This window comes from Schistocerca piceifrons, chromosome 8 (assembly GCF_021461385.2).
Source record: "Schistocerca piceifrons isolate TAMUIC-IGC-003096 chromosome 8, iqSchPice1.1, whole genome shotgun sequence".
In the NCBI taxonomy this organism is placed as follows: Eukaryota; Metazoa; Arthropoda; class Insecta; order Orthoptera; family Acrididae; genus Schistocerca; species Schistocerca piceifrons.
This window is the reverse complement of record NC_060145.1, coordinates 102,806,833-102,832,269: the sequence shown is the minus strand read 5'-3', so window position 1 is coordinate 102,832,269 and position 25,437 is coordinate 102,806,833. Positions and strand designations below refer to the sequence as shown.

General features: G+C 41.8%; 1 protein-coding gene across 1 annotated transcript in view; it reads right to left on the bottom strand.

Moving 5' to 3' along the window:
- The window catches only part of LOC124712103 (phospholipase A2-like), a 45,619-nt gene extending 22,722 nt beyond the window's left edge, over nucleotides 1-22,897 (bottom strand). Inside the window, exons 1-2 of the mRNA XM_047242401.1 lie at nucleotides 22,879-22,897; nucleotides 6,179-6,295 (exon numbers count right to left, since the gene is read on the bottom strand). Of these exons, the coding sequence (XP_047098357.1) occupies nucleotides 6,179-6,295; nucleotides 22,879-22,897 (136 nt within the window). The remainder of the gene's footprint in view (nucleotides 1-6,178; nucleotides 6,296-22,878) is intronic.
- Between the last annotated feature and the right edge of the window lie 2,540 nt (nucleotides 22,898-25,437).

Sequence of the window (25,437 nt, the reverse complement as noted above, 5' to 3'; positions counted from 1 at the left end):
GAGACGTGTTGGGAGGCAACGCGGTGAGGCTGAACGCCTTAGACACACTGTCCAGCGAGTGGAGAAAGGTGGAGGTTCCCTGTTGTTTTGGGGTGGCATTATGTGGGGTCGACATTCGCCGCTGATGGTCGTGGAAGACGCCGTAACGGCTGTACGATACGTGAATGCCATCCTCCGACCGATAGTGCAACCATGTCGGCAGCATTTTGGCGAAGCATTTGTTGTGACTTGGCAAGACAGCCAAGCCACTAGGAGGTAGCCGAAAGGCACGCGTTTAAGCTCACGCAGGCTGGCGTGAGGTCTGGAACAGGTAAAGTAATTACACTAGCAAAAAAGGTACGTAGCTTCTGGAATACTTAACTTTAATCCATAATTGGTGAACATCGGTCTGACGATACATGCATCCAAGATAAATAGCAAATGATAATGGCGCCTTGCTAGGTCGTAGCAAAGGACGTAGCTGAAGGCTATGCTAACTATCGTCTCGGCAAATGAGAGCGTAATTTGTCAGTGAACCATCGCTAGCAAAGTCGGCTGTACAAATCGGCGAGTGCTAGGAAGTCTCTCTAGACCTGCCGTGTGGCGGCGCTCGGTCTGCAATCACTGATAGTGGCGACACGCGGGTCCGACGTATACTAACGGACCGCGGCCGGTTTAAAGGCTACCACCTAGCAAGTGTGGTGTCTGGCTGTGACACCACAGCATTCGTCATGGACGACAATTCGCGCCTCCATTGTGCACATTTTGTGAATGGTTTCTTTCAGGATAACGACATCGCTCGACTAGAAATGCCAGCAAGTTCTCCAGACATGAACCCTATCGAACATGCCTGGGATGGATTGAAAAGAGTTTTTTATGGCCACCGTGACCCACCAACCGCTCTGAGGATCTACGCCGAATCGTCACTGAGGACTGGGGGCAATCTGGACCAACAGTGCCTTGATGAACTTGTCGATAGTAAACCACGACGAATACAGGCATGCAGCAATGCAAGAGGACGTGCTACTGGGTATTATAGGTACCAGTGTGTGCTGCAATCTGGACCACCACCACCTCAGAATGTCTCACTGTATGGTGGTACAACATGCAATGTGGGGATTTGGTGAGCACTAAAAAGGGCGGAAATGATGTTTATGTCGATCTTATTCCAATATTCTGTACATATTCCGAACTATAGGAATCGAGGTGATTGAAAACATTTTTCATGTGTGTACTAGACCAAGAGCAGTTGGCTAAAGTCGACACTAATTTCAAACAATTAGCACAAGAGCAATCTGCACAAGCTGAGACAAAAGTTAAGGGATAAACGCACTCGTGGATGTACGCGATAAAGGTTAGCCACACAAATAAACAGTAGTCTTGCAAGTACTCCCACCGAAATTTCGAGATTAACAGAAGCGTACAAAAATCTGCGGATAATAAAAAATCATTCATATAACCAGTGCGGAATTTTCTTTGACAAAATGTCGAAGTTTGGCTGTGGTTGCCTGCCCTACAAAACAACATGTTACAAAAATGTACTGGAAACAACCAAGCAGTTATCTTCTTATGTCCATTCGCTTAAGACTGCTGACACTCAAATCGAACATACCGTTCAGCAATTAACTACAAAAATTAAGTCTGACTGTTGACCAAGACAGAAATTTGCAGGAACGATTTAATGTTCGAGAGAAAACATTTACCACAGCTTTTCAAGTGGACTGACGATCACGACACAGCAATTATTGAAAAATTAGATTTGAACTAAAAGTCACGGTACAAAAGAGTAGTATGTAAGTGCTATCTGAACAAGGTACAACGAGAAATGAATTTAATCGTGACTTTAACCAAATAAAAGTTCTTCTAACAAAAGACCTGCCTCAGTGGTGTGCGGATGTAACCGCACAAATGAGTGATATTCCTAGGGAGTCGGCGAGTGTCATTCCACAACACCGTTAATTCCAAGAACAGGAAAGAAGTATATAGCCACAAGTTCGTATGTCAGGGCGCGCAGCTACAATGTAGAACAACTTAGTCCGACTCACAAACGTTTAGCATACTCAAGCAAGCTGGCTTGTGGAAGTATTTTGAACGGCACACAAACACAACGCGATGTTGGCACTAGCCGATTTCACGCATGGGCATCTTGAGAATACTAAAACAAAAATAACCACTCATTACCCGTGAGACGTTAGTTCATATTCCAGAAAGCAACTCAGAAAACTTATATTCAATGTTAGATTCTGTAGGCCTAATACAAGAGGATTCTAAGTGTAACGGTGACAACGGTGGTCTATAGTGAGCGCATTCCAGTGGACATGGCAACAATCTCCACTGAAACGGGTTTATTGTAAACTACAGAAATGATTGGAGACAGCATATTATAGAATGCCGAACGAAAGTATCCCAAGAAGTGTGTTCTCGTTCTATAGACAAAAGGGAAGTAGACGTCCGGGAAGAGCAACGAAACGATAGTGAGATGCTTTTTTGGAGTGGAACGACAACACTGCCTAACCCATGGAGTGCAGAAGAAGAAGAAGAATACCCCGTTTAGTTTATACAGTTCCCGGAAGAGACGCTACGGATCTAAACTATACCGCTTCACATAAAGAGCGAAGCACTGAAACGTTATGGCCGGATGCCAATGTAACTTCGTACACATACACGTCGTCGGTGGTTAGGTAAATAATTAGAGTTATTAGAGTTGCAGTTCTCTGTGGTAGGTAGAACGGCCACTAGGATGCTTTATTGTGGCTCATGTTTGCTGTTGTTACTAGGCATAGTAGGGTATATAAGCGGGAGTGCAGCGTTAGATGTTTAGCCGTGAGAAGCCGCCCACTCATGTAAGACAGTGATACCTTCACCTGACAGAGTTTGTAAAGAGCCTCATTGTGGGTCTTCATCTGGCCGCCTGGTCGAATCGTGCAGTATCCAGATTTGTGGGGCACTGAGATGTAACAGTAGCCCGATACTGGAGTATGAGGTTCGTGAGGCCACGCATACCCATCGTGAAGGATCAGGTCTTCCATATCCTACCACCAGACAGCGAAATCGCCGTATTGCGCACCGAGCACATCGTAACCACTTCGCACCTTGCGCCTGCCATCCGAGAACAAGTGATGGACTCCCAGCAACATTCCGTGTCATTGCTCACCATCGGCGGGACGTAAGCTCGAGCCGGAATGAGGAATTACCATCCCACGCGTAGGCAGCCGTTACCATTACAAATGTGCAAACGACTGCATTGGGAGTGGTACCGTAACCGAGGAGCATGGACTGCAATAAATGGCGTCACGTTATATTCGTTGATGAATATCATTTGTGCATTATCCTGGAATTTCACGTCGTCGCGTATGATGGTGACTGGCGTGAGTTCCCATCTTTCATTGGCAGGCAGAGGCGCAGCGGTGTTACTGTTGGCGTCGTGGTGTGGGAAACCGTCGGATATGACTTCGGCTTTCAGTGATTCAGGGAGCTTTGGCAGTGGAACGGTACGTAACGTACATCCTACGCCACGTGTGTTACCTGTAATGTGACAGTGGTACCATTTATCAACAGAACAAAGCACATCCATACATCGCACGAATCTCTAAAAGATGTCTGCGTGATGTTCAGCTACTCTCTTGCCAGACCTGCCCCCAATACAGCTCTGTGTGGGCCAGCTAGGACGTAAATTCTGTCCTAGAGTCAATATCAAGGATATCACGGACACGTCACAGCACCTGTGAGCCAGAAAACCTCAGGAGAAGACATAATGGCTCTCTGAGACAGGGGTAATGTCAGTGGTGCCCCTGGAAAGTGTGATAGTAACGCTTTTATTCTCTGTATACATAAATAACCTAACGGACAGGGTGAGCAGCAATTTACGGTTATTTTCTGCTGACGCTGTGGCGTATAGTAGGATTATACAAGATAATCAGAAAAAATTTCTCGTTGGTGTTGTGAGTTGCAGCTTTCTCTAAATGTATAAAACTGTAAGTTAATGCAGACGAGGAGAAAAAAAACAGCCCTGTAACGCTCGAATACAGCATTAGTAGGGTGTAGCTTTACAGTCATCTCAGTTAAATACCTTGTCTTCCGTTTATTGGGAGAAAGTCAGAAAAATTCACGTGGACGAGAGACTGCATATAGAACGCTGGTGTGACCCATTCATGAGTACTGTTGGAATACCTGGAATCCCCGCCAGGTCGGATGACACGTAGACATCAATGCAGTTCAGAGGCGGGCTGCTAGACTTGTTACACGTAGGTTAGATCAGCACGCAAGTGTTACGTAGATGCTTCATTAAATTAAATGGGAATCCCTGGACGGAAGCCGATGCTCTTTCCGCAAGCCACTATTGCGCAAATTTAGAGGACCGGCATTTGAGGCCGATTCTACTGCCCCCAACGTACATCTCGCGTAAGGCTCAATGATAAGATAAGTTAGACAATCGTTTTTTCCTTGCTCTACTTGCGAGTGCAACAGGAGTGAAAATGACTAGTAATGATGCAAACTACCCTCCGCCATGCACCGTACGGTGGATCGTGAATATGTATGTAGATGCAGATATGAGATCCTTCCCAACTGAATCAGCGCGTCATATTGATACCTGTGTTTATAGCGCCACTTTCATTGTAAATTTGAGTCGACTTTGTGGTAAGGGAAACAACGTTATATACACTTCCTGGCCGATAAATTTCATTTCGTTTACTCTTCGCCTTCTGGATGCTTTATTCCCTTTGTTAGGCAGGGTAGCTCGAAGAATATCCGTAAGAGATGCTACCGCAACAGTTGCTTTCCTCCACCCAGTCCAATAATGGGTTGGTTCATAAGTTAGTGGCGTTTTTCTGTAAGTTTAATAAAAATATCAAATACACAAACGGAGATGATAGTCTTCAATATATTCTCCTTCACTGTTTACATCAGTCTGTCAACGTTTGGGTAACTTGTGGACTCCGTGAATGCAGAAAACCCGTGGTTTTGAGGCGAAGAACTCGTCGAATCATGTTCGAAGTATATTTTCATCTGGAAAGGAAGTTCCTTGAAGGTTGTTCTACAGAAATCGAAAAGGCCGAAGTCTCAGGGAACAGTATCAGCTGAGTAAGATGAGTGCGTAAAGGTTAGCCAACCCAACGCCGGTGAATTGTGCTTTGACAGTCTGCCGGAATGCGGGCGGCCGTTATCGTGGAGAAGCAACCTTTCTGGCCGTTGTTCTTGGACTGCTTGTGAAAGACGTGTCAGTTGTAGACAATAAATGTCATCAGCGACGGTTACACCTCTGGGAAGCATTCGTAGTACAGCACACCGTTATTGTTCCACCAGATCCATGACGTTATCTTTTGTGGATGCCCTCAGGTCTCGCTACGCGGAGTTGCTGCTTCTTTTTGGGTCCAACCGTTCCCTTGTTTCCCTATATTAGCATCAAGACACCGTTTCTCGTCACCAGTAACGATTCAGGATGGGAATGGTCGGTGTCGTTCAAAAGTGAATTGACAACGAGCAAGAAGAGATGCAGATATGGCCACCCATTGATTATGGTGATTTTGACTTAGAGCATGTGGTACCCACACACCCGATTTTTGAACCTACCCCATCTCATGCAAATGTTGCACGACGATGGAATGATTACAGTTCGTCACATTTGCCACTTCTGGAGTACACTGGCGTGGATGATCGTGGATTAATGCATTTAAAAGATCTTCATCAAACCCGAAAGGTTCTCCTCATCGTTGACAGACACTACCGTCAAAATGATCATCCTTAAAGCAAGAAAACCATTTCTGCCGTGCTCTGTCCAGCTGCATTGTCCCCACAGACGCCGAAAATGTTTATGGCTACCTCTGCTGGTGTCACCCCTAAACTGAACACCAACAGAAGAGTATGTCCGAAGTGTTCCGATTTCTCCACTTGGCACTCCATTTGTGTAGCGCCCATAGCTCCATTGGCTCTCTCCAAATGACATAATTACAGTATGTAAGACCAAATAGCAGTAGTGAACTATAAATATAAAAAGATATAGCAAGTGGAATACCAACATGCTAAACAAAAGTGCCAAAGACATATGCATAGATCTATTGCGGAAGTGTAGCGAAAACGGTAGGACTCTAATTAAATGATTGGAATGTGCATGAAACTTGCAGAGGCTGAGGAGGGTTACACCACCAGAGTCCAGGTAGTGGTAGCACGGAGAGTCACTGCTGGAGCAGCACTCACTCACCGGGGAAGATGATTCCGAGGCGGCCGTGCGCGTCGCCCTCCTCGACGCTGGCGTCGGTCACGTTGTACAGGTGGACGCTCCAGGCGTCGCAGCCCGCCGCCAGCGCCGCCAGCGCCGCCAGCCACCGCCACCCGGCGCCGCCCATGTCTCACGGTGCCGCCGCCGCCCAGGGAGCTGCCCCTTATACCGGGGGGCGGCAGATAGCTGCGGTATCGCGGTGTCGCGTCTCTTCACGTGCCGTACGTGAGCCCGGGAATCGGTGTCGCAGAAGGGCGCGCCCCGCAACAGAATGAGGCGCGCCTCTGCCGCCTGCCTGCCTGCCTACCTACCTACCTACCTACCTACCAGCTGTAGCTCGGCTGCCGCCCGTGCCTTGTCAGCCGCACTCTGGACGCATAGTAATATCGCCAAACCGGGACAGCTGGCCAGACAGTTCCTTAACGCTGCTTGTCGGTGGCACTGACTTGGCGACAGCCGTTTTCATTACTTTACTTGTACGAGCAACATTCAGAGACGTTTCTTCGTTACATGTAATTAAACAAAAAAGTAAATGTTCGTTCGCTCATAACCGTGTATGTCCGAAAGCGAAAGTACTTGACCCATCGCTTTCTAATACAGGACTGTTCTTATGTTCCTATATCTTTTGAGACTTTCTGCAACAACGTTTCTCTACTGCTAAATTTATAAAAAACTGTATATTACATATATTTAAATAATGAAGTATATGAAATGATACAAGTATTTCAATGTAATGTTGTGTCAAACATTCAAAGCATTGTGTCAAAAACTTTCGGAGATTTTTGTAACTTCTGTGGTACAGCTACAATGAGACAGCCTTTTCCATAGTACAACAATACGTTCCACTACAGTACTTTCTTCATCACGACAATAAGCGTAATAACTACGATATCCATCCGCAAAGCATTTCACTTTTGTTTGTGATGAGGTGAGTACATTGACTTCAGCAGAACTTTGCATACAGAGGGCGGTAACTACGACACTTCCACAGAATTATCTTACAGTAAGACGCACATTTAGCGCTACAGGACACGCATTTGAGTGATTAATTTTGTACTTAAAACATTTATTTTTAAAGGTTTTTGAATTACAAAGATACAAAGGTTTTCCGCGATACATTTCATTCCATTGCTGTAATCTGTAACACCTGAGGGTATAATGACATTAATCCTCAGGGGGTTACACACCTACTTTGTGTACCATGTGTTCGGCAACCAGAAGGGGCCCCAGCTAATATGGTATTTGCGTATACAACTTTACACATCGGTACCTTATTTCTCTAAAATAGAATTACACAGCTATCTGACCATTTAACTGAGAGAGACAATCATTTTTTTTACTGCGTCAGTGACAGATGTTTACGCAATTACACAGTTGGATAACTTCACACTTATGAAATTGTATTTTGTCTGTACTTTGTGAACTGTTCATATTTTTTCGGAACCATTGTGATACTATGAGAGCTCTGAATAATGTATTTGGTATGGATCATGATTTTTAAAGTGCGTTTGAGGTAGATGACACTACTGAAATGGTCAGAGAATTTTTTTTAGGTTTTGAAATTATTAGCGGAAGCTACAACGATTTTGAGATTTGACTGAGGTGTTATGATGTTATTATTACGATGATGATGTGTATTATGCTGTTGAGGTATGTTTATGATCAATAAGCTGATGCTATATGAGGAATTTGATTATGCTATGTATTTACTATGATGAAATATTGAAGAAGTGTCGACAAATATGTGTATGTGTAACGAGGTAAGGAATAATGAGTAGTGGTTAGCGACTCTAATTTGTGAAAAAGGATGTTGGAATCCAAGAATCCTACTTTAAGAGTTATGAAATGTTTGTAAATGCATGAATGTATCACAATACCAGCGAAAATTTTTTGGACACTGTTATATTTATAGGATTTTGTTTCTAGACATTTCTACTGTAATTTTTCGACTTGTGAAATTTTATTTGTATCACACTGTGACTGTAGCAGAAACTTCTGTTGTAAATTTCGGTAAGAAAGGTAAGTGACCTTGACATAATGCATTGTGGGCGCCCAGCTGAGCGATAGTCGCCTGAAAAAAGAAAGCCATAAGGTGAAGAAAAAAAGAGGCCATTATCCTCGCTATTGACATTTCTTTGTAGAAGGCATCGCAAATATGACACGCTCAAACTTGAAAACATATGATTACACTGTGAGTTCTTAATTTATGATATTTACTAAAATGCCTAATGAAATGATGAGAAACATTTTACATCTATTGTCTTTCTAGCTTGCCGGGGTGGCCAAGCGGTTCTAGGCGCTACAGTCTGCAACCGCGCGACCACTACGGTCGCAGGTTCGAATCCTGCCTCGGGCATGGATGTGTGTGATGTCCTTACGTTAGTTAGGTTTAAGTAGTTCTAAGTTGTAGGGGACTGATGGCCTCAGACATTAAGTCCCATAGTGCTCAGAGCCATTTGAAACATTTGTCTTTCTAGTTGAGAGGTTTTTTTACTGCCTTTGGAGACGCCATTTGCCTAGTGAATGACGTTTCATGCCTAGCTTTGTATATATATTTCCCTATTTTGTTTAATATCTAGTTTCTTGCTGCATGGCAGCATTGGTTAATATAAAATTTAATAGATGTACTAATGTAAATATTTTCTGTCTACAGATCCATTAAACAATAATTTTATGATCTACTTTCTTAAAAAAAAAGGGAACCCAAATAGCCATTTCCCTTAACAGGATTTGCATAAATAATTTTTTGAACGATTAGGTAACTTGTGTGCTAGAGTAAGTTATCGTGATGCATCACTCTAGTGTTAAGATGTGACATAGGTATTAGACATGGCCATCTTTACTGTAATATTTTTTCTGCTTGAGCTTTGTCACGTTTAGGTATAAGTTATAGCATTTGCTGCTGCTGTTTGCCAGGCATAGTGCTACTTTGTATTACTCTGTTAAGGCAGTTTTACTACTGATTTATTTTTCTTGTTTGCTGCACATTGCCCTATATTAGTTGTAATATTGCAATTGCTTTGTTAATTTAGATATACTGCTGCTTGCTTTGCCGATTTCCACTTTTTTGTCATTGCTGCTTCTGTTAATTGTTTTGTGCTGCTGCATTGCTTCGTCCCTTGGTTTAGTATCTGAGCTCAGTAGTTTTAAGTTAGCTTAAGAGGGGGTAGGCTATATAAGAGAATGAGTTGTGATGAATTGGAAGAAATGCATTGCCAAGGTATTAAAAAAAGTGAAATAAGAGGAAACATCTATGAGATGAAGTTTTGGGTTGGACTGCAGTACCAAATGTTACACCGAAAACAAACACTGTCCTTTCCTTTTGTGTTATTCCGCTATCTGTTTGTGTACCCTTGTGTATTTATGTTTTTCCTGTCTTTATGCGTTTAGCTGATAAGAGTTATGTTGTGAAGTTGACGTTTCAAAAGTTATTCTGATCTTTTATGTATGTACTTATGTCATAATTCCTGTAACACTGATGTATATGTTATTTCGATTCTTTTGTAAAGCCCGTATTACTACAAATGTTATCTGTATTGTTATGTTCTTTAATGATGTATTTTGTACCTTTGTTGTTGTATTCTCATGTAATAAAATTGTAATTGACACCAGTTCATCAAATTAAGTAACTTGTAAGCATTCATTTCACTGCACACATTTCTGTTGCTCATAGTATATGCACAATATGTAAAAAAAAGAGGATTGTTAGCGTTCGAACGTGTGTTGATAATTCACCAAGGGACTGGTTAACAGCATTGCTGGTTCTAAGGACAATTCCAAAAACTTTGTGAGTGCACAAGTGGTGGTTTATGGACTTGCGATATTGTCTGCAAGACTCTTCGATGGTGATTGTGCACCTGCACAGTCGCAACAGATGGCTGCTGGCTGTCTCTACAAGGACTGCAGTGGGTCTGCACCTTTGATAACCCACCAATGCCATTATTTCTACAAGGACTGCAGTGGGTCTGCACCTCTGGTGGCCCACCAATACCATACTCTCTACCCGGATTATAGTGGATCTGCTCTGTGATGACCTACCTACCATAATTCTTCGAAACTTCGACTGACTCTGCAGTGGGTTTGCTCTATTGTGGCCCATTACCTGTCTGCATATCAAGATTTAGCACTCTTTGCGTTGAAAGAACAGTACTACTTCTTCAAGACTGCATGGAAATCCACTACTTCTGTGTGCATTTTCTTTTACTGCTCAGACTTTGTTCATAGAATTGTAATTAATACTGTGATGAATGATCAGGACTGTCTTCATGGACTGTGAGAAAATCTTTGCTTTTGAGCAACAGTGTATCGATAAGTGTGCGCGTTTGATATATTTCTTTGCGTTAATATAATTTTTTTAACAAATATGTATTGGCCAGTGCCCAAAATTATTTGTAAAAATTTTTGTGGGGAGCATGGGGGCTATGTAAGTAGGCTGTTTAGGTTTTATTATTGGTAACGCCACGTAGCACTCTGTATGAAAATCGCTGGCTGTGCTGTATCCAGTCTGTGGCTGGGTGCCATTGTTGGAACAGTCGCAAGCGTAGCGTTGCGCAGTTGGAGGTGAGCCGCCAGTAGTGGTGGATTTGGGGAGAGAGATGGCGGAGTTTTGGGAGCGGATGATCTGGACGTGTGTCCATGAGAGAGAGAAAAAATTTGTAAGACTGGATGTCATGAACTGATATATATATATATATATATATATATATATATATATATATATATATATATATACATATATATATATATATATATATATATATATATATATATATATAATGACTTTTGAACACTATTAAGGTAAATACATTGTTTGTTCTTTATCAAAATCTTTCATTTGCTAACCATGCCTATCAGTAGTTAGTGACTTCAGTAGTTAGAATCTTTTATTTAGCTGGCTGTATTGGCGATCGCTGTATTGCAGTAGTTCGAGTAATTAAGATTTATGGAAGGGATTCATGAAAGGTATAGGTTATTGTTAGTCAGGGTCATTCTTTTGTAGGGATTATTGAAAGTCAGATTGCGTTGCGCTAAAAAAATATTGTGTCAGTTTAGTGTTGATCAGAGTAGGTAAAGAGCGAAATGTCTGAGTACGTGCAGTTCTGCTCAGCTGTTTGAAAATCAAATAATGTAAGGGGTTTATCAGCATAGTCATTCATAATTTTTTCTAAGGGGGCGGTGCAGTTCTTTTGAAATTAGGATACACAACTGCATTCGAATTCGAGCCTGTTCTCCTATAGGTACTGGAACGCCATCTGGTGCATATGTAACAAAAGGGAAGCGGCTGTAAAAATGTAAGTGTTGGTTTGTTCCAAATCGTTAATCTCTTAATATTCTTAACCAATTGCTTTGAACTTTTGGCGCACCATTGAATTCTAATATGGGCGTCTCTTTACGTGTCTAATTCTCTAACATGTGATATATATAGCACATGTATATATAACTTTTTGAGATTTTTTGTGATACAGATCCCAAATCATTAAATATATAAATTTCGGTATTACACATATTTAAAAAATGGTTCAAATGGCTCTGAGCACTATTGGACTTAACATCTGAAGTCATCAGTCCCCTAGAACTTAGAACTACTTAAACCTAACTAACCTAAGGACATCACACACATCCATGCCCGAGGCAGGATTTGAACCTGCGACCGTAGCAGTTGCGTGGTTCCGGACTGAAGCGCCTAGAACGGCTCGGCCACGGCGGCCGGCTTTAAAAAATAGATAAACAAAAGCCGACCGTTCTGTCAAAATTTCAAAGCAATCGGTCAAAAAATGTCGGAGATTTTCTATTAGGAACAACATTTTCTATATAAGCACAAACTTAGATGTTGATTTCTTCAGAAACTCAAATACCCAAAAGTTGCACAGGAATTGCTTGGAATTTTGGCACAACATTGCATTCGAATACTCACGTGTTTTTGTGTACCTGCTGCAATGCCATCTGGTATATATGTAAACGTATATGTAACAAATGACATAAAGTTGTGAAAACAATAATTTTTGTTGGTTCAGAATCATTAATCTCAGAAAGTGTTTGCCCGAATGCTTTAAAATTTTGACGCAACGTTCCATTGGCGTACGCACTTGTTTTTATTTACCTATTTTTAAATACACATAATACATAAATTTAATAGCAGAGAAACGTTACAAAATCATAATAATAAATGTTTTTAGCAGAAAGGAAACTTGTCCTGATGGCTTATTGCTTTATGGTTAGAAAATTACTACAGAATATGAATTTGTGATAGCACGAGTCTCAAGATCAGAGAGATATGGCAAGAGCAGATGGTGAGACGGTTGGGAGGAAATGCACACAGGAAATCGGATGAAAGATATGGACGGAGAGAGGGAGCAGGAGGAGATGGAGACAGAGGAGTAAGAAGAAGACGAACAGAGAAAGGAGGGAGGAGGTGATGGGTTCACAAAAGTGTCTCTACAACCAGCACAATAAGCAGGAATTCTAATGCCAGCCATTCACAAGACGATGAGTCAGCAGATGGCCCCTACTGATTGTGTAGCTGATCCGTCTGGCTGTGAGTGGGCATTACATGGTAGACCCAACTGCATCCATTCACATGGCCAAAACGGGAAAAGAACGTATTATGGGATGGCAGGTGGTGATCGTGTAGTAGTGCACCAGATGGGCTGACACACCATGACCACAGACCCGACCACCATAAACCACCCACAGAAAGGCAAATGTGCTGGGGGAAACCAACACCATCTAACTCACAAGGCTTTTCAACTCTCTGTCAATAGGTGAGTGACAACATCAACTTCAGGTATACAGCCAGTGCCACCTACCGGTAGCTGCGCGACCTAGATGCATGGTAAACAACTGTTTAGGAGCTGTAGACTTAGTGAGTTGAATTCGCTTGTGAAATCGTTTTCTTTTCTGCTCTTTCAAGTGTATACTGGCTGTAGCAGTTCAGAAGTGATCATCACCATTGTAAGTGTTGTGTTCCTGATTGTGACGGTAATTCAGACGAGAAGAAGAAGGTTCACATTTTTACATTTCCAGCCGATGAGAATACGCGAAGGAAATGGTTATCTGCGATCGAAAGAGAAAACTTTGTTTCTAGAAATAATTATGTCATAATTACCCTTTATTTTAAGTCGTACTTATCAACGGAAGTATATGGCAGTTGAAGTTTGAGTTTCAGTACAAGTTTCAGCGACATGCATGCAGTATATTATTTCTCACTTCCTAGGTCTCCCATTCGCACTTCTGCGAAGATGATATATTGTGGAAAACACAAGCAGTAGACTGGAAAACTGCGGCTACGTTAACCGCATCACTAAACAAGCCACAACTCCGACAACACGCAGTCCCAACCGCCCTTCGTATATTTCCAAAGTGGTGTCAAAAACCAGAGAATCTTCTTCTGAGAAACAGGAGAAAACAGAAGCTGCTGCACTGAGAGCATCCATTGAGGGCAGTATGAAATCTCAAGAAGAATATGATAAGAAATTTTCCTTCAATTAATTTCCAGGAGTGATAAAGAAGACTGACTCTTAATTGTGGTGAAAAGTGGTCAAAAGCAGTGAAAGATTCATATATACTGTTTTTCACGTAGACACTGACGGAGCACCACATCATATTCTGTACATAATTATTAATCAGGAACTCTGTGTAAGCATTTACATTAAGGGCTCTGAAATCACTTCCAAGCAAGTTCCAAAAACTGTAAGTATTATCCATGATCTGGACAATTTTATAATATATGTTGAAAGTTTAGTGAATGAAGATAAACGAAGATAAACATCAAGACATCATTGTTGAATTGTTGGATAAGCTGCTGTTGAATTCATAAGAAGTCAGTTTCAGTTAAGCTTTTCGCCTCCTGAGAGACATAAGTTTTCTTCCCATGTTTTAATATTTATTTCTTTGTTGTTGTTTTCTTCACACCATGCTTACACACACACATGCAGCATTAGAAATATTATTCTGCCTTACCCTAATACTATTAGAATCATTTGTGCAAATATTGATGTTTTTCCTAACAGTCCAAACTTTCTAATTTACCTTAGGGACAAAGTATCAAACCTAAATCATCATGATTGTTTTGTGATACTCATGCTAGATGAAATACACATTAAGCCAGCCATGGACAACAAAGGAGGAAATTTAGTTAGTATGGCACATGATATCACTACTCTTGCAACGACTGCTCGTGTGTTTATGGTGCATGTTGTAATTTCATCATTTACAGATGTTGTCCACATCTTTCCTGTAAACAAAATGGCTGCTGTCCAGTTCTTCAATGTAACAAAAAAAATATTGATCGGGTTGGAAGGCTTAGGTTGAAAGGTGATTTGTATTTGTTCTGGCAATAATTCAATTAACAGAAAAGCTGTCAGTAATTTAGCAAATCCACCACAATTTAATATTGCTTACCCACACCCTTCAGATCATTCCAGACCCTTGTTTCATGTTATAGACCCAGTACACTTTTATAAATGCATGAGAAATAACTGGGTGAATTTGAGAGATGAACTTCTGGCATTTCGCTTTCCCAGCTTTGAAAACGCATTTGTGAGAATGCAAGCTTCATTTTCTGCAGTTAGGTCCATATTTGACATTGAAACGAACAAATTATTGAAATTTTGGTATGGTTTATGTATGTATGCTCTGTGGCCCTCTTCATTTGAAAGACAAAATGTGTAGCTAGTTTGCCAAACCTTCCATGACAATATCAAGAGCAGTTTACTGTAGTTGGGGCCTAGAAATAACTCTAAAAATTATGAAAGAACTGCTGAATTTATGAAAATAATAAGAACATGAGGAACACTGTGATTGTTAAGTCCACTTTGAAAGTTCTTAGACGTAGAGACGAAATGCAAAAGCCTCTAATAAGCCACAAAATGATTAGGGGTGTTAATTTCTAGAAATATTTCTAAATTGGCTCAACAACTGGAGATCCATGACTTTGTCAAGTGGTAAGCTCAGTAGAGAAACACGCTCTGCACTCAAGCATACAACATGCATTATTACAACTGAGAATGTATTGTCTGTCAGAACTTAAAATGTCATATATGCTGCCTGGAAAATTTCAGAGTGATGCCTTGGAAGCCAGGTTTGTGTTGTATTGATGGCTATCTGGATCCCGGTACCATGTGTCAATGAGGCAAATATTTGAGGCAGAGAAAAAGGTGAGATAATCAACTTTGTTAGAGCTTTCTTTACAACATGACTCATCTAAAAAAATTGTAATTTGATCTCTACAAAACTATGATCAGTCTGAATGTCTTGATGTCTCCTGTGACATCTCAGCATCGGGTATTTGTAAATTAAGTGTTAGTCAGTGTGATTTGGAACTTATTGGTTCAGAATTACCAGTGCTTACATACTTTGCTGGATGCTGTTGCTACAGCACAATAAAGAAGTTGAAGTGTGGTATCTGTGCCTAGTTTTTAACAATAGATAAGCGCCTGGCATGTGATGCTGAGCACAAATTAATTAAAGACCTTGATAGAGGTGGCTAGCAATATCCACAGAAAATGCCATTGCTTATAGTAATGTATTCTTTTTGCTTAATGCAAAAACTATTATCAGATGAACAATGTGATTCCTTTCTCAGGCTTCAAAACTGACAATAAACAGCATGTGAATTAATTCTTGATTGTGTCATGATCAAAGATAATTTTGCAATAGATGTCTGCGACGAACATTCAGCACAGGAATTGTGTAGATCTGTTGTTTGGCCATGTGTTAATATTTTGCTTAATTAATACTGTAAAATGGAAAATGACAAGTCAAGACAGGCGCTTATCTATCTTGAAGTCTGAGGGTATTTCGCCTGTCTCATACATCTTGGTCACCAGATGGTTTTTCAGGACTGGCTCTCCCAAGGCCATCAGTAGTTCCAATGGAATGTTGTCTACTCCGGGGGCCTTGTTTCGACTAAGGTCTTTCAGTGAGGATTCATTAAACAAAAGGAAGCTGAAAACTTGGGTGAAAGGACATGCTGTTGTTGTGGTCTTCAGTCCTGAGACTGGTTTGATGCAGCTCTCCATGCTATTCTATCCTGTGCAAGCTTCTTCATCTCCCAGTACCTACTGCAACCTACATCCTTCTGAATCTGCTTAGTGTATTCATCTCTTGGTCTCCCTCTACGATTTTTACCCCACATGCTGCCCTCCAATACTAAATTGGTGATCCCTTGAAGCCTCAGAACATGTCCTACCAACCGATCCCTTCTTCTAGTCAAGTTGTGCCTCAAACCTCTCTTCTCCCCAATCCTATTCAATACTTCCTCATTAGTTATGTGATCTACCCATCTAATCTTCAGCTTTCTTCTGTAGCACCACATTTCAATAGCTTCTATTCTCTTCTTGTCCAAACTATTTATCGTCCATATTTCACCTCCATACATGGCTACACTCCATACAAATACTTTCAGAAATGACTTCCTGACACTTAAATCTATACTCGACGTTAACAAATTTCTCTTCTTCAGAAACGCTTTCCTTGCCACTTCCAGTCTACATTTTATATCCTCTCTACTTCGACTATCATCAGTTATTTTGCTCCCCAAATAGCAAAACTCCTTTACTACTTTAAGTGTCTGATTTCCTAATCTAATTCCGTCAGCATCACCTGACTTAATTCGAGTACATTCCATTATCCTCGTTTTGCTTTTGTTGATGTTCATCTTATATCCTCCCTTAAAGACACTGTCCATTCCGTTCAACTGCCCTTCCAGGTCCTTTGCTGTCTCTGACAGAATTACAGTGTCATCGGCGAACCTTAAAGTTTTTATTTCTTCTCCATGGATTTTAATTCCTACTCCGAATTTTTCTTTTGTTTCCTTTACTGCTTGCTCAATATACAGATTGAATAACATCGGGGGTAGGCTACAACCCTGTCTTACTCCCTTCCCAACCACTGCTTCCCTCTCATGCCCCTCGTTTCTTATAACTGCAATCTGCTTTCTGTACAAATAGCCTTCGCTCCCTGTATTTTACCGCTGCCACCTTCAGAATTTGAAAGAGAGTATTCCAGCCAACATTGTCAAAAGCTTTCTCATACTAGAAACGTAGGTTTGCCCTTTCTTAATATAGCTTCTAAGATGAGTCGTAGGGTCAGTATTGCCTCATGTGTTCCAACATTTCTACGGAATCCAAACTGATCTTCCCCGAGGTCGGCTTCTACTAGCTTTTCCATTCTTCTGTAAAGAATTTGCGTTAGTATTTTGCAGCTGTGACTTATTAAACTGATAGTTCGGTAATTTTCACATCTGTCAACGCCTGCTTTCTTTGGGATTGGAATTATTATATTCTTCTTGAAGTCTGAGGGTATTTCACCTGTCTCATACATCTTGGTCACCAGATGGTTTTTCAGGACTGGCTCTCCCAAGCCGTCAGTAGTTCCAATGGAATGTTGTCTACTCCGGGGGCCTTGTTTCGACTAAGGTCTTTCAGTGCTCTGTCGAACTTTTCATGCAGTATCGTATCTCCCATTTCATATTCATCTACATCCTCTTCCATTTCCATAATATTGTCCTCAAGTATATCACCCTTGTATAGACCTTCCATATACTCCTTCCACGTTTCTGCTTTCCCTTCTTTGCCTAGAACTGGGTTTGCATCTGAGCTCTTTATGTTCATGCAAGTGGTTCTCTTATCTCCAAAGTTCTCTTTAATTTTCCTGTAGGCAGTATCTATCTTACCCCTAGTGAGATAACCCTCTACATCCTTACATTTGGCCTCTAGCCGCCTCTGCTTAGCCATCTTGCACTTCCTGTCGATCTCATTTTTGAGACGTTTGTATTCCTTTTTTGCCTGCTTCATTTACTGCGTTTGTATATTTTCTCCTTTCATCAATTAAATTCAATATATCTTCTGTTACCCAAGGATTTCTACTAGCCCTCGTCTTTTTACCTACTCGATCTCTTGCTGCCTTCACTACTTCATCCCTCAGAGCTACCCATTCTTCTTCTACTGTATTTCTTTCCCCAATTCCTGTCAATTGTTCCCTCATGCTCTCCCTGAAACTCTGTACAACCTCTGGTTGTTTCAGTTTATCCACGTCCCATCTCCTTAAATTCCCACCTTTTTGCAGTGTCTTCACTTTTAATCTACAGGTCATAACCAATAGATTGTGGTCAGAGTCCACATCTGCCCCTGGAAATGTCTTAAATTTAAAACCTGGTTCCTAAATCTCTGTCTTACCATTAGATAATCTATCTGAAACATGTCAGTATTTCCAGGCTTCTTCCACGTATACAGCCTTGGACATATTTTACACAAAGAAATGAAAAAGAAATGCCCATAATCTTCATTAGTAGTTATGCACTTTTGTTAACATCACTAAGCAAGTTTTTGGTACTAACTACAGTACATGTAAGCTCTCTCTATACATATTTATTTCTTCATCTTTGATGTTACAAAACTTTCACCTTTTCAATATTGAGACAATATACTTTGTCTACGACGTTAGTGTAATGAGTATTACTTAATGGAGTGTAGGATGGTGAGTGAGCTGTTAGATTTTAAGAGGAAGGACTGGTAAGTGCATCTAGTCACAACTGTTTGTCATGTTCCTCCTATTACATACTCTCAATGTGTTTTAAAAATATTTGTGGCACTTGTTATTCCCATACCTGTGACTCATGTCTCTGAAGCAAGATATTATCATTTTACATAACATGCAAATGTCAGGTACTTAGTGTGGGTGCCAGATGCTGTGCGTGTGCAATTAGGTGGTAATAGGAGGAGGAGATAAGTGTCGTTAGTCATAGTTGCTTCCCTTTTTGCTTCTATCATTTGAATGTGTTTTGAAAATATTTTGTTTCTTATATCGAACGGGTCTTTTGAGAGTTTTTAAATTTATATTGTTCTTTGAGTGCTGCTTTCCTTAAGAATGAGGTGTGTGCTATTGCTGACACTTTTATTCAATTCCTTTGACTCTTATTCTTGATGTGAGGTGATGTGGTTTGCAGATATTATGCAAATTTCAAATAGTGTGGATGTGGGATGGTGTGAAGACTTATTAGGTAGTAAGAGGAAGAGCAGATAAGTGCATCTAGTTATAACTGCTTGTCTTGCTCCCCTTATTGTTTTCAGTGAGGAATATTTGGTTCCTGATATCCACCAAATTATTTACAAGATGTCAAATTTCTATTATTTTTATTTGAGTTTTGCTTTCTGGATAGATCAGGTGTGTGTGCTTTTGGTGACACTTGTTATTGACATACCTTTGACTCTTGTTCTTGATGTGAAGTGTTAGAGTTTTAGTTACTTAGTTTCAACTTCCATGGATGATTTTGCATGACAAACCGTAATGATTGGGAATGAGGCATTCTAAATGCATATTGCAAATTAATTTGTACATATGGCTACATGCTGAAGATTTTTAAGTGTATTTTACCATGCAAATGTGAAATGAGCTCTTCCACACTTGTGACCTGAGATGTTGTCTGTGAAATATTGTGCTGGTCATATGCACTGCTTTTCATTTTGACATTTGAACTAGTAAATTCCTGGATTCCAAATGTTTTAATATGTACTTTTTTCTTTGCTCTGGTGCCTTTTCTTGTGCTGCATTGTGTGTTTTCCGAATATGTTGCTTATTGTGTGTACTCATCTTAATATTTCGATAGGTCTTTTTATGCATTATAGGACACCTTATTAATTAAAAATAAAGCTGTTTCATCTCTCCAACAATCTGCTTGTAGATTTCCTCTGAAAACAGCAAACTCTTGTTTCACATTCAAGATGCAATGATAGCAATTTTACTGTCTCTAAGATGGCTCTCATTCTGGTTGCTTATTAATACACAGAACTCTTTGCCACACTGCCAATTTGTAGAGATTGGTGAGAAGTATTTGCATGTTTTTAACCATGTGCTATGATGATCCTGCTTTGAAATTTAATTGTGGTTGGACACACGTGTCATGTTTGTATTTCCTTTACACGTCATGAATTTGGTTTGTCTTGTTTCTCTTCCTCTGTTTGTGTGAAAGTTATTTTTGTCTAGAAATCTGTTAGTGGGATGTGATCACCCATTTGAAAACTTAAATCTATTATATTTCCTACATATTGTGGTATGCCTATTAGCACAATAATTGTGAACCGCACTGTTAATATTTAAGAAGTTTTGTAGAAGAAACTTTGCTATTTAGAAATGCAAATGTGCTCTAGTTTCAGTAATTATTACCATCTGTGCTGACATTAACTATTGAGACGCTATGGTATCGGTCATTATGTCTGTGAAACGAACAAAGCAAATGAAATCAAGGTTACATTCATGACGACTGTTACTTTGTAACTCTGTGCATTGTTTCCACAAGTATAATGTAGAATGAATGTTTTCATTGTTAGAATAATGCTGGGCTGTTTCACGCTATTCATAGATACTTCTGTATGTTTTGGTTTGTCTCATAGGTTCAACGAGAGTTATCGGTAATCTTTTTTTCCACTTTTATTGTTTACAATTTACTTCAAACTCTATGATTTATGGTCGGAGGAAGGCAATGGCAAACCACCTCCACTAGAACCTTGCGTAGTAAGGCGGCGCGGGTCTCCTGCGTCGCTCCCCTACCCTCTGTAAAGCATGGGACTCATCATCATCATATATTTGGACTATGTTACGGACATATATTAATATTTGTTGAATATCGTTTAGATGTGTAAGCTGTATATTCTACAATTTTCTTTGTGTCAATGTTATGTGAATAAAACTATAACAACGTAAATGAAGACTTTTGTACAATTGAAGGGGTCGCTGGAAGAACATGCTAGGATTAAACTGATAACGTTATCTGTTGTTTCCCAATTCACAACCTTCTGGGAGAGAGTAGTTTCATGTGTACCACCTGAATGCACTGCCTACTCTGTTTATGTCCTTGTCGTTAAAATTAATGAAATATACACTACTGGCCATTAAAATTGCTACACCACGAAGATGACGTGCTACAGACGCGAAATTTAAGCGACAGGAAGAAGATGCTGTGATATGCAGATTATTAGCTTTTCAGAGAATTCACACAAGGTTGGTGCCAGTGGCGACACCTACAACGTGCTGACATGAGGAAAGTTTCCAACCGATTTCTCAAACACAGACAAAAGTCTACCAGCGTTGTCTGGTGAAACGTTGTTGTGATGCCTCGTGTAAGGAGGAGAAATGGGTACCATCACGTTTGCGACATTGATAAAGGTCGTATTGTAGCCTATAACGATTGCGGTTTATCGCATCGCGACATTGCTGCTCGCGTTGGTCGAGATGCAATGACTGTTAGCAGAATATGGAATCGGTGGGTTCAGGAGGGTAACACGGAACGCCGTGCCGGATCCCAACGGCCTCGTATCACTAGCAGTCGAGATGACAGGCATCTTATCCGCATCGTAACGGATCGTGCAGCCACGTCTCGATCCCTGAGTCAACAGATGGGGACGTTTGTAAGACAACAACCATCTGCACGAATAGTTCAACGACGTTTGCATTAGCATGGACTAAAAGATCGGAGACCATGGCTGCGGTTATCCTTGACGCTGCATCAAGGACAGTAGCGCCTGCGATGGTGTACTCAACGACGAACCTGGGTGCACGAATGACAAAATGTCATTTCTTCGGATGAAACCAGGTTCTGTTTACAGCGTCATGCTGGTCGCATCCGTGTTTAGCGACATCACGGTGAACGCACATTGGAAGCGTGTATTCGTCATCGCCATACTGGCGTATCATCTGGCGTGATGGTATGGGGTGCCATTGGTAACCCCTTGTTCACCTTTTGTTCGCACCGACGACACTTTAAACAGTGGACGTTACATTTCAGATGTGTTACGACCCGTGGCTCTACCCTTCATTCTATCCCTGCGAAACCCTACATTTCAGCAGGATAATGCATGACCGCTTGTTGCAGGTCCTGTACGGACCTTTCTGGATACAGAAAATGTTCGACTTCTGCCCTGGCCAGCACATTCTCCAGATCTCTCACCAACTGAAAACGTCTGGTCAATGGTGGTCGAGCAACTGGCTAGTCACAATACGCCAGTCACTACTCTTGATGAACTGTGGTATCGGGTTGAAGCTGCGTAGGCAGCTGTACCTGTACACGCCATCCGAGCTCTGTCTGACTCAATGCCCAGGAGTATCAAGGCCGTTATTATGGCCAGAGGTGGTTGTTCTGGGCACTGATTTCTCACGATCTATGCACCCAAACTGCGTGAAAATGTAATGTCATTTCTACTATAATATATTTGTCCAATGAATACCCGTTTATCATCCGCATTTCTTCTTGGTGTAGCAAGTTTAATGGCCAGTAGTGTATAATATACAATAACTCAGAATATGCTGTTGTTAATTAGCACTTTCTTCCACCATCTGCTTCAGTGTCGTATGTTATTTTACACCTGACATAACTTAGAAAAACAAAAAAAGTACTCTAAGTCTCAGCAATGTTATTTCTTACAACTCGACAGCTTTTAATGCCTTGTATTTTTCAGCATCCAAAGTTGAGTTAAGCGCAAAATAAATTCATGATTCTATGTCTGACACAGCTAAAAACAGTAAATACTTCCGCTTTTTTCTCCGATATAACAAATAAACTCACAGTAATTTCATTTATAGTAAAGCTCGATCGTCTTAACATCTTTTACTGTCTTTTTTTACCTGTTTCTAAAACGGTGTTAGCGCAGAGCTTTGGGGAATGGCAGGGTTGACGCTAAGTGCCTCACCTGGATTGCGTGACGTCATAGTTGTGTAGTGCGGCCTTGTCGCTTAGGTGGCGTTGGACAAAACCACCTGGCAAAGGGTTGGGTGTGGGAGGAGGTGGGGGGGGGGTGTTGACGGACTGGTCAGCCTGTCAGTGTCCAGTTTTAGACATAATCAAAGCTCGCTGAGGCCCCCAGTAACAAGGCCACCAACACACTCCACATCGAGGGTGACTGACTCAGTGGGTAGACTGCCAGCTCACCCACTGTACTGTTAGCACACTTACAAGAGGAGGCAAGTACGCTGCGGACAGCGGACATCAAACACCCTGTCCCAAGGGACTCTTTGCCGCCTGCGACCAGCACCATAACACAGGGGGCGGGGGGGGGGGGGGGAAGTAGCAACCTGAGGTGCAAACCAACTTGCAGTTAACGGAAAAATATTTTGTTAGAGGGAAATATTAACTAATCATGATGCTAGATTTATTTGTGTGTGAGCACACCACTGTACTAACACGAACACTAACAGAAGTTCTTAATCTCTGGATCAAACCTGTAATGTTCGGATACAGTTTTACTAGTGTCCTGTTTGACACAGTCAAGTCGTTTAAATATCTGTGCGTAATGTTGCGAAGTGATACGAGGTGGAACGAGCATGTGAGAACTGTGGTGGGGATGGCGAATGGTCGACTTCTGCTTATTGGGAGAGTTTTAGGAGAGAGTGGTTCACCTGTAAAGGAGACCGCATGTAGGACGCTGGTGCGACCTATTCTTGAGTACTGCTCGAGTGCTTGGGGTCCGTATCAGGTCGGTTTGAAGGAAGACATCGAAGCAATTTAGAGCCGGGCTGCTAGAATTGTTACTGGTAGGTTCAGACAACACATAAGCGTTACTGAGTTGATTTGGGAACTCAAGTGGGAATCCCTGGTGAGATGGCGACGTTCTTTTCGAGAAACAGTATTGCGAGAATTTAGAGAAACGACATTAGGATCTGACTGCCGAATGATTCTATTGCCGAGCCCGCATCTCGTGGTCGTGCGGTAGCGTTCTCGCTTCCCACGCCCGGGTTCCCGGGTTCGATTCCCGGCGGGGTCAGGGATTTTCTCTGCCTCGTGATGGCTGGGTGTTGTGTGATGTCCTTAGGATAGTTAGGTTTAAGTAGTTCTAAGTTCTAGGGGACTGATGACCATAGATGTTAAGTCCCATAGTGCTCAGAGCCATTCTACTGCCGCTAACATACATTGCGCTTAAGGACCATGAAGATATGATACGAGAAATTGGACTTCATATGTGAGCCGTGGTAAAAATTGCTGTTTCGAAGAGCGCGCCGCAGCGCGTAGTGTGAAGCAATCGCCCTCCGTTTCTGGCGGTGGCGCCGCTATGACAATCGCAGCTTTGGTGTCTCTCTCTGGTGGGAAGGCGGAAAGGTTGCCTGTTCACGTGCATTTAAGATGCGCTACGAGCTCGCTAGGGACAGTCAGTCTGGGGTCAGTCTAGGGTTAGTCTCTCGCTCCCAGCTTGCTAGTTTGTCTCTCGTCCGCATTTGTGAGGCAGTTAGTGACTGTCTGTCGTTCGGAGTGCTAGTATGTTTGTCGTTAGGATCAACCTTTAAGGCCGGCGAATTGAGAGTCCTTCCACTCCGCCAGTAAGAGAACGCAGCGAGTGGTCGCCCGGTCGGGGCTTAATTTTTGCATCTGAGTCTGCGCATTAGGCTGCCAGTCTCCTCGAGTTTGGTCAGGCAATGGTCATTGGCGGTTGGATCGATCGGCTGGTCGGTCGCGCACTGAGACACAAGATGACTTGTCCGCCTTGAGCGTCGGCCCATGTGAGGTCTCCACGTGAGTCCAGTGGGCCGCGCCGTATAAAGCGAGGGGCAGTGGCTTCGCGGTCGACACGAGAGCAACAGGAGCCAACCACGACATCAGTCTGGCCGGTGCGATCTGCGACACCGTGAGACGGGAGATCGGCGCGCCTTCCTGCGCTCGTTGAAGCGGCTGGCAGTGGACGGTTCAGGAGAACGATTTGGGGGTTCTGCGCCAGGCCTTCTAGAGAAATCGCAGTTTATTAGAAGTTTGATGATATGTTGTGCGTTTACCCTTCTTAAATTTTACTTGTTTTCTTGGTCAGTCACTCGTCCCCAGCTTGCTCGTCTGTCTCTCGTCCGCATTTTTTAGGCAGTTAGTGTCTGTCTGTCGTTCGAAGCTGCCTCTGTCATGGTTGTCGGGTTCGGCGTGTTAACGAATTTATTGCTTGGAGTGGAACGGGCTAATTCGTGAAATATGTTTTGATCTTGCCTATCATCTTGAGAGGCGGTATATGTGTACTGTAGAGCATGTTAACTCGTTTGGCCGACGTTGTATAATTTTATATAAGGTTGCATTTCATGGGCTTTCATTTAAACGATCACTTTAGTATATAAAGTTGCCACCCTTCCACCATAAGAGTTTTCTTAGAAGTTAAAATCAAGTTGCACCTTCGGTGGCAAGTTAATATTTTAATTTTAGTGTTTTGTGCCATGTCCATCCCTCCTACGGGGTGCATAGTTTATGTGCTTGTGTGAATTGTTAAAACTTTAAGTTTAAA